Below are 13,257 nucleotides of genomic sequence, written 5' to 3'. Positions count from 1 at the left end.
GGGGGGGGGGGGTCTGGGTTTGGGGTTCTGTTTATTGCATTTATGATTCAATGTAAAAAAAATACACATTTAAAAGGTAACAGATCATTTTAATACTTGGTTTATTTACATAATGACTTTAATTGATGGATGTCTGACCCCTGAGCTGCTGGCTTTCAGTAACTGTGACCCCCCCTGAGCAGTTTAGTTGAATAGTCCTGCTTTAGAGGGTGGAATACAGTTGATTCCATTTCCAAAACCTAAACTGAGTCTGGAAAAATGTAAAAGATGATAAAGCCCTGCGGATGACTTCATGAGCAGCTGAATACAACAGTGATAAACAGGAAGTACGACATGTTCATCTGTATGAAGGCAACTGCAAGTAAATCCTCCATTTTCTGTCATAATTACATTGCATCTTTAATGGTTAAATTAAAGGTTAATGCTTAAAGCTAGTTGTGCTTTGTTTTGTGTCTTGTATGTATGTTGCAACTTCTGGTTGCATGAGTTTTGTCTTTATTTGTCATGATCAGGTAACACTAAACTGATTTTGTACAAAGCATTTATTAGGTTGTGTAATGTAAGGCAGAGCGCTACATCTGTAGCATCTTAGCTAGCACGTCTGTATTCCACGCTGCTAGCTTAGCGCTACTTCTTGTTGTGCCGAGCTCTCTAAAATAGTTATTGAATCAAGTGTTTACTTATGTAGGTAAACATAGATGTTTAACAACCCGTTAAAATGCAATGCAGGAAATGACATCCAGTTTATTTAAAATTTTCTGGGGGAGGACCCCCAGACTCCCCCCCCCCCTGCCCCCCCCCCCCCCCCCCCCACACACACACACACACATTATGAATGCTTCTGATGTCAATGGCCACCACGTTGTTCAGGCCAAGAGCCATTGTCAGCACTGGGGGCTAAGCACCCCTAAAGGGCAGATTCTAGAATCGCCCCTGCACGAATCATTGAGCGAAGTCTGAGCAAATTCTGTCACGTATCTGTTTCATAAGAAGCTTCGGATCAAATCACATGTGGGAATGAATGGAACTACTGTATATTAAGGTTTGTTTTAAATCACAAAATAGTCAGGACTAGGATTCCTGTCTAACAGTAAAACCTGGAGAGGTGATCCAGCAGCCACACAGCTCAACAGACCAAATCTCTTGCCTGACAGGTTTTGGAACGCCAACTAAAAACTTTCAAACACAGAATTAGCTGAATCACTTGAGTGAAGCATCTCCAAATGCACGACAACACAAGGAGGAGAACAGTTTCGATCTTTCAGCAAGGAGGCTTTGGGGAATATGCTACACAGGAAGTGTTTTAATACATAGCAGTCAGCACAGTTGTACAGGGAATACATTGATGTGTGGGGTGCTAATAGATCGTTCGCTTCTTAAGCGCTGTCCTCTGGGTGTGTTTTAAAAGTTTCACAGCACCTGTTTTGCACAAAGTACTGGTCTAAATCAAGAATAAAAGTGATAATAGTGAGTGCACTACAATGGTCTAATTATTGAATAAAGAACAACAATAATAGGAAGCTGAAGCAAATGATGGTAAAATAACTGGGGATGCCTCTGACCTACAATGAGTCACATCCGCCTGAGGCACTGATAGCATTCAGCCATCAAATATCAAAAGGCCAGCTGTGAGTAATGCATCAGCCTACGTACAACAGCCGAAGCACTGATGGTCTCCAGCAGAGAGAGGGTGGCAACTTCCTATTTTTAGAAAAAGCAATAATAAAACACTCTGCTCAAAGTTTAAACTGCTGCACACATGGGCAGGTTTGAAACTGTCGCTGAGCTACCGCGGAAGGATGCTATAAAAGCGCATGTGTTTACAGGTAAAAGGTGTGCGTATTAGTGGATAATTGTGCAACTAGAAATTTGAAAACTCTTGAATTAGTCAAATAGTTTACAAAAGCGTACTGTCCAGTTCCTCCGTGAGAATTCATCTTAAAATGAAACAACTTCAAGAATTTTTACAAACAACGCTCAAGTTTGCATGTGCGGTTTCTCCTTTATGAGCATGAAGGGGAGTAGTGGTGTCGATGCATTCTTTACTCCACTGATAATGTAAAAAAATAGTGGGTTAAATATGCATTATAGACTACAATATGCACAAGTGTAAACTTGTCGGCAGAAAAACTGCATGCAAACAATATAAATACAAAACATTTTAATCCGTTGGTAGGATGCTTGAACATTTGATATCTGGCAACCCTGAACTGCTCACTTCCCTTTATGTCCATAAAGAAAAACTACAAATGCAAACTTGGGCTTTGTACTTAATTCATATTAGAAGTTGTAACTTCTTCGGCTGTATCCTCACAGAGACTACAAATATTCTCCAGAGATTAATTATTTTCACAGCAAGAGCCTGTAGAGTTTCTGCAATCCACACTCTGGAGGCTGAAGCACTTTGCATTGAGGCGATCAGGCATTCAGGCGTGCTGCTGCTTATTTACCTCTGCCTTCGCTCGTCCCCATGAAGGAAAGTATTGATTCTGGAAAGATATATTGCAGCAAAGCAACAGGACTATTCATTAATTTAAAAATACTTAGGTGATTCTTATTCTTTGAGTTCAAACGCTCACAAATCCACGTGTCTGGAAGTGCTTTGGAAAGTTTGGCAGTGGCTGTCAAAACACGCAGCGTTCTTTTAGCACTCAACAGCTCTTCAGAACATTTTCCATTGATACCCGATACCTGCGCTTAGGCCGGGGGGGCTGCAACCTCCCTGTTCTTTACGGCTTTGACCAAAACTAACATGGGAATGAGTTTTTATATTTAGAATTTAAAAATACTAGCTTTAGTAGTTTTCCTCACACATGCGATATGCAAATAAAATTTCTGCCACATAATTATACAAGGAGCACAACAGACTGTTCCCTGTAGAATCCGTCAGAAATGTCTATTTTTTCTGCACATTGATGCAAGTTGCTTGGAGAAAAAAAGTGCAGTTTTGCACTCATATCACTAAACGATAATTGAATGGGCCATCTGCAAAAAAATATGACGGGTCATTCTAATTACAATGAGAATTAAGAGTCAAGATTTGCCTTTAATTAAAAAAAAAATACTAACTAAATTAACGTTTCTGGCTTTAGAGTAAATTCAGTAAGTCTCAAATAAATATTCAGTAAACTGACTATTTTTTTTGTTCACTCTGTATAATTTAATATTTCTACATGTGATCCTTATAATAACTTCTCACATACAGTAGATGTATTTTTATCAAAGGGATTCTTCTTCATAAGTTTGAACAATTCCCTTTCTCTAACATAGCAAGCATCAACAGTTGCTTAGTTCTTTTATTCCAAAGTGTAACAAACTAATTGTTTCATGTACTATTTTTATAAAATGTAATGCTCTGGTCAAACCATTTTTAGAAAGAGCAGAAATGTATATTTTAGCTGTAAAGGCTGCAGACTTAGACAATCTGCTTGTCGGATTAGTGATAATGAAAAGGCTTCAGCTGGTGCTGATGGAATGAAATGCTTCTCCTGGAGTTATGGCAACATAGAGATCTACATCCCAGTCTAGGACCAGCAGCCTGCAGGAGAGGATCAAGTACCTGTCATCGTAGCAGAAATCTGCGCCCAGAGTGTTGGCATAGAGGACCAGAGCCACGGCGCCACACAGCAGTTCGGCAAACATCTCTGGCGCGCGCAACCACCGGGGTACAAAAAAATAAAAAAACAAGACTGAACAGAAATATGAGGAAAACAAAACGCGAGACAGAGGATCCGGGTTTCTAGTCCCTCTCAGTCCCGGTCTTTGTCAGGCTGTCTCTGCGAAACCAAGTCCATTCTGTCCCCGTCCACCATCACCGAGGCGCACGCAGTGGATGATCCATGCGCGCTCCTCTAACCCATGTTGTCTGACAGCTTTCCTCCCCGCTGGGAGCTGGACACAGAATAAACCACGAGTGGAGTCAGCGGATCTGTGACAACATCCTGCACGCCTCCCCGACTCGAACACACACTCACACGCGCGCGCGCGCGCAGCTCGCTGGCTGCTGCCGGAGCAACGTCGGGACTCAACCCGGAGTCAAGATTATTACTGTGATTCAAACAACATCCGGTAAGACTTTCAAAATAAAACTGCCCCTTTTTTTTTTTTTTTGCTTTAATCGAAACGATGCGTTTCTTAAATTCTCCCAATTTTTAGAATAAATATATTCTATTCTTAAACTGGGCTTAATTTCTAAGGATTAGACTACCAAAAAAAGTTTTTAAACTAGAATTTGATGATATGTATAGTTGTACAGCCCCTTTCAGCCAACCAGATAATGTCCTCCTTTTTCCTACACACCTATTTATAACTAAATAAAAAGCTAACTATAAAGCAGAAACATGTGCAAAGTTGAGTCAATCCGTGCATTTTAAGCAAGCTTTTTACGTTAACAATTAACATTCTTACTTTTTGGCTGGATCATCTTAGATGATCATCTTAGATCATTCAAATATAATTTATCTAAAAATGTATTATGTGGACACAAATTCTAATTCCACCCATAAAGACTAATGTAGCCTGAGGTACGTTTTCTTACCGCTTCTTGACTTTTCTTGTGAAATAAACTTAGCTTTATATCCGCTCCTCTGTGTCGCATGTGAGCAAACTTGACGCAGTTGTGATCCCAAACGCGTGTGGCGACGTGAGCTCCTGCGCATGCGCACGCCCAGTACTCGAGGCAGTAGGGGGTGAATTTCTATTCTACATAATGCTGCGCCCCTTGGATAGGTTCACTTACAACAGTAAAGAGAGTTTGGTGTTTTACTCTTGTTTTATTTTTATTTCTGTGAGATGGAGTCACTGATCAATACTTCTGGAATGTACTCCTCCTCCCCAAAAATACACAAAAAAAAATAATTAAAAAACAGGTTGTTCTGGTTAAACAACAGAGTTCTGTTTTTTTAGCATACATTTACTGAGTTTAGGTTTGTAGGACTATGTGTGCTGGTTTACTATTCTTAAATTTTTTACTCTTATATTTGGCAAATGCAATTTATTCAGTCAATTGTAAAAGAAATCTGGCTCATCGTTTGGAAGAAGGCCAGCCACTGTTAGCCTAAATGCAAATATTGATGCAGCCCAGTTAGTGTCAGTTTTAAAAAAAGAAGAATGTATTCTCTTTTTTTAGTTTATAAACTGTGTGTTCAGTTTTACAGTCTATGTTCCTGGTTTTGCAAACTCTGCACACGGATTTGTAAACTGTGCTCTCTGTTTGGTAAACTACATGAATTGATTTCTAAAACTCTGTTAAAGACAAACAAAATCTTTTGGGATTCATTTTTTTCTTCCATTTGCCCTTTATTTATACAGGTATTCTCACTGAGCCACAATAACTTATTTTCAAGAGAGACTTGTTTAGGGAGCAGATGGTGGGGGTTGGGGGCCTTACTCAGTTGCCCTGAGTGGGGCAGATAAGAGTGGAGGCAGGTGTGGGTGTTTCACCTTTTCTACCCACATTTTGATGTTGACGGTACCAGGAGTTGAACCTGTGACTTTCCGATCACAGGCCCGTCTTCTCTAGCCTCTGCGCCACAACTCCCCCAATTCACTCCCTAATTCAAGGCATTTATTGAGACATGTTGTCTTCCAAGATTGATTATTCAAGGATTCAAGGTTATTTATTGTCATTCGCATCGCATGGGGTACATGAGGTGGAATGAAATTGTGTACACAGGGTCCCATCCAACAATAGCAAAAATATAAAGTGTAAAAAGAAACAGTAAACAAGGATCTAAAATATAAACTAAGATGTACGCTAAACGCCCAACAGTACAGTTAATAGTGCAAAACAATACACCTAACAACAGCAGCACGATTCTTTTAGGTTCTGTTCGGCTATAGTTCACACGCTAATGCAAGCAGCGTCGGGCTCGGAGACGATCCCAAAACTAGCATGAACTGGAATTTATTCAAAGCATGCAACAAAAATACAGAAACAAGGTGACAAAAGTGAAAAAGAAATAAATCTACAGCATCATGGTCCTATTGGCAGAGTGGTTCTGATGACAGTGAAGTTCTCTTAGCAGCATGGCCCAGTTAGCAGCATGGTCCAGTTAGCAGCATGATACTGTTAGCGGTGAGGTCTTGTTAGCAGGTCCCGCCAGCAGCTTGATGATAATAAGTACCGCGGCAGCTGCCCTACCAGACAGCCCTCCAGAACCAGGTCCGGCAGACAGAGAACATCCAAAGTTTCCCTGTGGAACCGAACGGGTCCGTAGAGTTCGGTCCATGCAGGCAGATGGAGGTTCATGGAGACAGCCGCCATGACAGGCCTGAGCCTGTGATGGGAAGGACTGAACCACGATGGCACGATGGAAAGGCAGCAACACAGAAAACTCCACAAGTGTATCGCGGTCATACCCGTACTGTTGATGTACATTTTAGGAGAAAAAGCAAGTTACAACAAAAGCAACAGGAACATACAAAGATCGAGTTCACCAGGAACCTGTGAAGCTGCCGCTTAGCTGAGCGTGGCCATCTTGGCTAATTCCAAGCTCTAGCTCTGGTTTGACAACCAAAAAATCAAAATAGTTTAGAAAGAGGTACACTTCTATACATAGTATACATATTGTGTATATACATACCCAATGTATACTTTGTCACATAATGACATGCAGATATTTAATAAACATCTTTAATCTGAATCTCCTTTCACTAGAAATGAGCCTTTGTTTCAATGAGCTGTAAAGGGACCAACAAATGTTTCTGTAGTGTACTGTATGAATAAATAAATGCATTTTTTATACTTAAGTGACATAATTTGCTTGCTTTGTCGTTTTGTCTGTAATATTATCATCTGACAATCTCATACCTTGGCTTTCAGCAACAAGAGAAAACCCAGGAGCAGTGGGGCGAGATGATATTTTTGAATATTTATCCTAACATTGCTTCGTCAGCGATAAACAGTCGCCGGCAAATTACTTTTTGGTTCAGAGATAACGGCGGCAGTGGACAGAATGCTGACGAACAAACTGAGTGGAGGCGACGCAGCAGAAGAACGTGTCTATCCAACATGCAGCTGTGACATTTCATTATTATAAGTTGATGTCATTGTCTTATGCGAGCGTTAGCGGGGTTATTCTTCTGCAGGATCCAATAAATGTGAGTTTTTATAGTCTTTTTGTTGAGCTGCTTTTAAGAGACTCAAAATGACTGTTTGATTTTGGAAACATTACCAAACCTTATCTCTGTGCACACATCTGCTCTCGCACATACATCCACAGCTGATCAGGTCTCAGGTGCAACGGTGCATACAAAAAAACCCTTCCAATTTAAAAAGCAATTAGATCAGAGGAGAAAGCAGAGAATCCACCATGTTATCAAATCAAAAACTGCACATTTCTATTTGCTTAGAATGATCTTGCTTGTCCTTTCTTTTTATTTTCAGTTTACCTCTGTCTTGCTTTTGACTCCGCAGCATTGCAGGATAAGTCTTATTGTTCATCTCCCTTTAAAACCTGAGCGACAAAGCCATCTTTTAGATCTAGTCATAATTTCTGAGGTACAATTTCTTGTTTTTGGCCAGGTACACAGATACGTAAGCCTCATAAATGCCTTGGATTTTTACCTTTCATCACCAGCCCTGTTAAATAGAAATAAAATGCTGGTGAGGTCATAATAAAGGATTTTCTTGACGTGTCATAACTGGGTCAGTTTCTACAATTAGCAGCAAAATGTAGGTTATAGCAGCATAACAGAAACAAAAGGAGACTAATGGGAATCACCACTTAAATAGAACCAGATGAACATTACCAAAGTCAAGATTTGTTTGCAGCGTATTTAATTCTTTGTGCGCATTTTGTTGTTTTACAGGTTATTTTGATCTTTTACAATGAAGCATTCAGTGACTTCTAATTATTTTAAGGGGCAGAAATGTTCAGGTTGAAAGAAAAAAATCAACAGCAGCAAGTAATGAGTAAAAATTAAGGAATTAAAAAAAATTACAATAGATCCTAAACTACTGTTAAGCTGCTGCAAAGCCAGAAACTGCCATCTGTTTATGCTATACAGACACATGCATTGTCAAAAGAATGCTGCGGCTTTTTTCCCCGAGTGCCATGTTTTCCTCTTAACTCAACCCAAGGAAAGATGATAACTGTGTCTGATCAAGAGATCACTGTTGTGGTGTCTGGATGACTGTGCCATATGTGTCCTGCCAGCCGCATGCCGCCTGTGTCCTTTTCATTGTGGCCACAGGGGCCGCTCATACTTATCTGCATAATGAAATTACCCACAGCAAGGTCTTTCCACGGATGAATCAACTTCTCCACTTCTGAGGCAATCACTGCTATTATTTCTAACCTTTGCCTCCATAAATGGACTAGATGTGTTGCAGAATATGGTTGTGTGGACTCATACTGAATCCCTCTATAACCTTTAAAAGATGCATAAATAAAATACAAATAGTCGACTGTTCTGCCCAAATTTTAACCTCTGTTGTAGATTTTGTGTTCCATAATTTATCTCTGATATTTAGCCAGGCATAATTTCCTTGGAAGCAGATTTGAAACAATACATTTGATTTTGAAAATAAAGAGGTTTGGAGTGGTTTCTTATAATTATACAGCGTGTCTCATGCATATGCTAATTTCATTGAGACACACTGATTTACTAAAGACATACAGCATAACTGTTGGATCAAAGAATACTTATACGGTGGTACAATAATTCAAATAATCACACACGATAGTTCCTGAATTTGGTCACTGTGAACCTCAGTGGTATCGTTTCACCAGTACAACACGAATTTTAGTGTCCAAATGATTTGGTGGCGCACTTATACCGGTGTGTCAGTTTATAAGAGAGTATGTTTTTACAGCAGTCTCAGTTGTTGTCCAAGTGTAACAGTTGTATCTTTGCCTGAGAGTCTGTGATGAGAACCACAGCTGATCTGGGTTGATGCGTTCTGCAGAGGACTGAGGAGTCAACGGATCCTCTCAGCCTCACATCGGGTCCTTTTTGCTTGTTCCCTCTGCTTTCTGTGTCTGTAAAAGTCAGAAGAGGACTAACTACATGCAACAGTCTTGAAGATGTTAACGGATGGTGTATGTTTTCATGTCATGACTTTACATTCAGATAGAATTACACAGCTGCCTGTTATGAGTTTCTGGTTCTACAGTGGTTAGACACGTGTTGGAATCAGCAAATTCGTCTGTAGTTCACCCAAAAACCAGACAAAACACACAAAAAGGAAAAACATGCATGAATACCACTCTGCCTCTGACTAATTACTAATAAGTCACAGAGAACATAAAAAAACAAGCCTGCATTTTTAAAACAGACCATAAAAATATAGATGCTTTATATTATATTTTATATACATTGTCACCAACGTAAGAACAGTGATGATACAAGGTTTGTTGCCACAGCTAAATATTAGTGAAAGGTCAACAGCTAGTTCTGTTTACTCCATGTCAGCTCTTCCTGTTACACTTGAGCAGATTACTCCTGTGAACATGTGGGGTTTGTTCACTGATCAAGTAGAAGTTCTAGTCAGAACTTTTGCGTGAACTCAGAGTATAAGTGTCTTAAACCAGGACACGGGAACTCTCTTATTTTGACAGGGTGCGTTCCAGTAACTGTTTTCTTGGATCTAGTTACTCTCAGGCTTACTAATACAGCAATAAAGTTATGAACGACTGCCTTGAATGAATAAAACTTACATTGGATATGTAAACTGAAAATAATTACATAAACACTCATTTTAAACACAACAGCCACTTACAAGCATATGAGCTGCCCCTTCAAGTAGCATTTCCGCTTCTAACCTTAAAAAAATCTCCTCCCCTAATAGAGTGTTGGGGGTGAGTGTCGAGCTAACCAGGAAGTTCTGGTGACTTCCATAGTCGTATGCGGGCAGGAGCCCACAGGCAGCCGCCATGAACAGACGGAGGAGTCGCCTGGAGGTTTAACATGTGGAGTCGGACAATGTGAGCAGTGACAGTGTCGGGCCTGGACCCATCAAGTAAGAGGGAGGGGAGGACAGAAACAGAGTGTTTACAAATGTAGGTAAACGTAAATGTTTAACAACCCGTTAAAATACACCAAAATTCAGGAAATCACATATACTTTATTCAAAATTTTATGGAGGAGGACTCCCAGACACCACCCCCTCAAAATTGCCTCCGCTGCCGCCAGCCCACTCACTATTTACGTTCTGGCATTGATCGGCTTACAAATTAAACCCTGGTGTCACCTAAAACCTGCCCATAGACTAATGCAGCACAGTACATTTCTGTCAGCCCCTAGTATCTATTCAGAATTTTAACACTTAAGTTTTTCTTCTCTTTTTCTGGGAAGCTGATACTGAGTGGCCACAAACAGTTGGAGAGATTACATTACAAAAGCATTTGCTGCCAATTCTCAGAACACAAGCCAATTGAATCCCAGAGGACAGTTTGAAATAAATAAGCTTCATTGTCTTGCATGCATTTGTTGTTAGTTAAACCATTTGATTAAAACTCTCCAAAAGTCTTTGGCCGAAACATTCATTAAAAAGTAGGATTTATGCATAAAGTGAAAATGTAAAGTGAAGCACAGAGTGGTCGCATGCCTCTCCACTGGTGGACTGCTGCGCTGTAAACATGCTGTTTGATTTATAGTGGAGCGAGCACATAGTCGAAACACTAGGCACAGAATTCTCGAGTGCCAAAGTTGAGCGCTGCATACAAATGTCTTCCCTCTATTGCATTTGCCAGCACAATGCTCCTATTTGTCTTTTTTGTTCTTTTCTGCCTTCAGTGTGTTGCTGCTCACTCTCCTGCGCTTCACGTCACTCAGACTTTCTCAGAAGACAGCATGGAGCTGACAAACCGTCCAAATGCACATATGCTTTCTGTAAAGTGGAATGGTTTAGGTTCGGAAGGCAATAAAAAATAGAAGCTCTGATTCTTCCAAACGTTTAGTCTTTCACTCTGCCGCAACAGCTTTCACAGCCAGAAATTCACGCAGTGCTTCAGTGCTGAAGTGGAGCCACATACCAGGCCATTACAATGGATGGATGGGAAGGGGACATACCACAAGCTTTTTGATTTGTCTTTTTTGTGGAGCTAAAAGAGCTGAACTTGTCCTATAATTATGTGTTATTTGTCTCAAAGGAAACCAAGATGTTTGTCAGAATAATATCATGTGCCTTCTGAGACAAATTAATGGGATGAAATAAAATAAAAATGTCTAAAAATGTGCTGTTCTTTTAAATACTTCATGAAATTCACATGTTGTCTGTCTAACTCTGAGATTTATTGACAGTGAGCACAGCTTTTCTCTTCTTGATGCTAAAATAAATGTAGGTTGTCAGTGGATTCACGTTATTCAAAGGGCTGACATCTAACTGAGACGTGCTACATTTGCATTTGTTGTTGAGGCACTGAAGAACAAAGCTGCGTCAAATTTAACTACATGAGAACGACATAAAATACATGTAGGGATGGTGTGGTGGAATTAATTTTGCTCAGCTAGTGTGCATGTTGATGAAAGGTTCTCAGTCACAATAAGACAAAAAGAACAAATTAAAAGGAGGAGGAGGAAAACGTGACATTTGCAGTTTGACAGGTTGAATTGAGTTGTGGGTTTGATGTTGCCAGACACTTATAACAAAATATCTTCTCGTGTAAGAATGTCTTCAGAGCACACTCCATAAATCGATCACTAACTCAAACGTGTACTGCATTTTTTTAGACAAGCACAGGACAACAGATTTTAATGTATTTTGTTTCTCCAAAAGATGACGAATACTGTAAAAAAAAACAACCAAAGAATTATTGTTTAAAACATCCAAACACCACAAACAACTGTAACACACCATCAAATCACACAGAGCATCTGCTGGTTTGAGAAAATGTAAAGTCTGATAACAAAAACGTAAAAATTATTTTTCCTTTTGTTCATAAGAATGTTTGTGTTACTTTGTGAGGTCCATTTTTCAACACATACTACACTGTGGGCCAGTGATCGGAATATCGCTGGTTCAACTCACCGACAAGCACCCACACCTGCCTCATTTGTCCCACTCAGGGCCCTTGAGCAAGGCTCTTGAGCCCTATCAACTGCTCCCCCAGGGATGCCACAGGTAGCAGCCCTCTGCTCCACACAGAGGGCTGTGGTAGCTCGGTGGTCTGTGTCAGGAAGGGCATCCAGTGTAAAAATAATTGCCAAATCTTCATGCGACTTAGTTGGCTGTGGCGACCCTGAAGAAGGAAGCAGCTGAAAAGTAAAAAACATAATAATTAAAATAATTTAAAAATAGGACAAAGAAAAAATAAAAAAGTACAGTACTTGTAATGGTTAGGTTTAGGGTACGGGTCAGGGTTAGAATATAGAAATGAATTAAACAAGAATGGAAGTCTATGCAAAGTCCCTGTAAAGATAGAAATCACCAGCCTGATCAAGAAAGCTCATCAGAGACTCTACTTCCTCAGGCAGCTGAGGCGAGCTGGACTGGGAAGCTCAGTCCTCACCTCCTTCTACAGGTGTGCAGTGGAGAGCATCCTGTGCTCCAGCACCAACGTGTGGCATGGAGGCTGCACAGCTGCAGAAAGAAAAGCTCTGCAGAGAGTGGTGAAGGCTGCACAGAAGTCTGTTGGAGTCAGTCTCCTCACCATCACAGACATCTACACCTCTAGATGCAGGAAGAGGGCCACCTGCATCATGAAGAACCACACTCACCCAGCACACACACTTTTTGCCCCGCTCCCCTCAGGAAGGAGGTTAAGGAGCATTAAGTGCAGTACCACTAGACTGAGGAACAGCTTCTACCCTGAAGCTTTTAGACTCATGAATCCCTAGTCAGGATTATCACAGTGAAAATTACTGTGAAAAAAATTCACAGTTTCATGTCACTGTAATGCCACTTGATTGTTGACATGTGCTGCTGACTATCCAGGATGCTGATCTTATGCTGCTCATTAATTTCATGCTGTTGTGTTCATTCGTACTCATCTGCTCACACAGACTCATGTATGTGCTGCTGTTGTTCAGCGTATTGTTTTTGTACTATTAGTGCTTAGTGTATTCTTAGTTTAGCGTATTTCTTAGTTCATGTCTTGGATCTTATTACTGTTTTTCTTTACAATTTGTATTTTTGTTGGATGTAACTGGGACCCTGTGTACATAGTTTTGTTCCACCTCATGTACCACATGTGGTGTGAATGATAATAAAGAACCTTGAATCAGTGAATCCTTGAAAGACAATCTTGTGTGTGTGTATGTTTGGGTGGGGGGAGATGTTTGGCTTTTGCCTACTACAGTGACATGCAGATA

General features: G+C 40.4%; 1 protein-coding gene across 1 annotated transcript in view; it reads right to left on the bottom strand.

Annotated features, from left to right (window-relative positions):
• The window catches only part of tmtc2b (transmembrane O-mannosyltransferase targeting cadherins 2b), a 105,953-nt gene extending 102,293 nt beyond the window's left edge, over positions 1 to 3,660 (bottom strand). The window contains exon 1 of the mRNA XM_037683447.1: positions 3,560 to 3,660. Coding sequence (XP_037539375.1) covers positions 3,560 to 3,642 — 83 coding nt within the window. The 5' untranslated portion in view covers positions 3,643 to 3,660. The remainder of the gene's footprint in view (positions 1 to 3,559) is intronic.
• Positions 3,661 to 13,257: the final 9,597 nt, after the last annotated feature.

This window comes from Nematolebias whitei, chromosome 10, assembly GCF_014905685.2.
Source record: "Nematolebias whitei isolate Nwh7 chromosome 10, NemWhi1, whole genome shotgun sequence".
In the NCBI taxonomy this organism is placed as follows: Eukaryota; Metazoa; Chordata; class Actinopteri; order Cyprinodontiformes; family Rivulidae; genus Nematolebias; species Nematolebias whitei.
The sequence above is the reverse complement of the archived record's forward strand: the minus strand, read 5'-3'. Positions and strand labels throughout refer to the sequence as shown.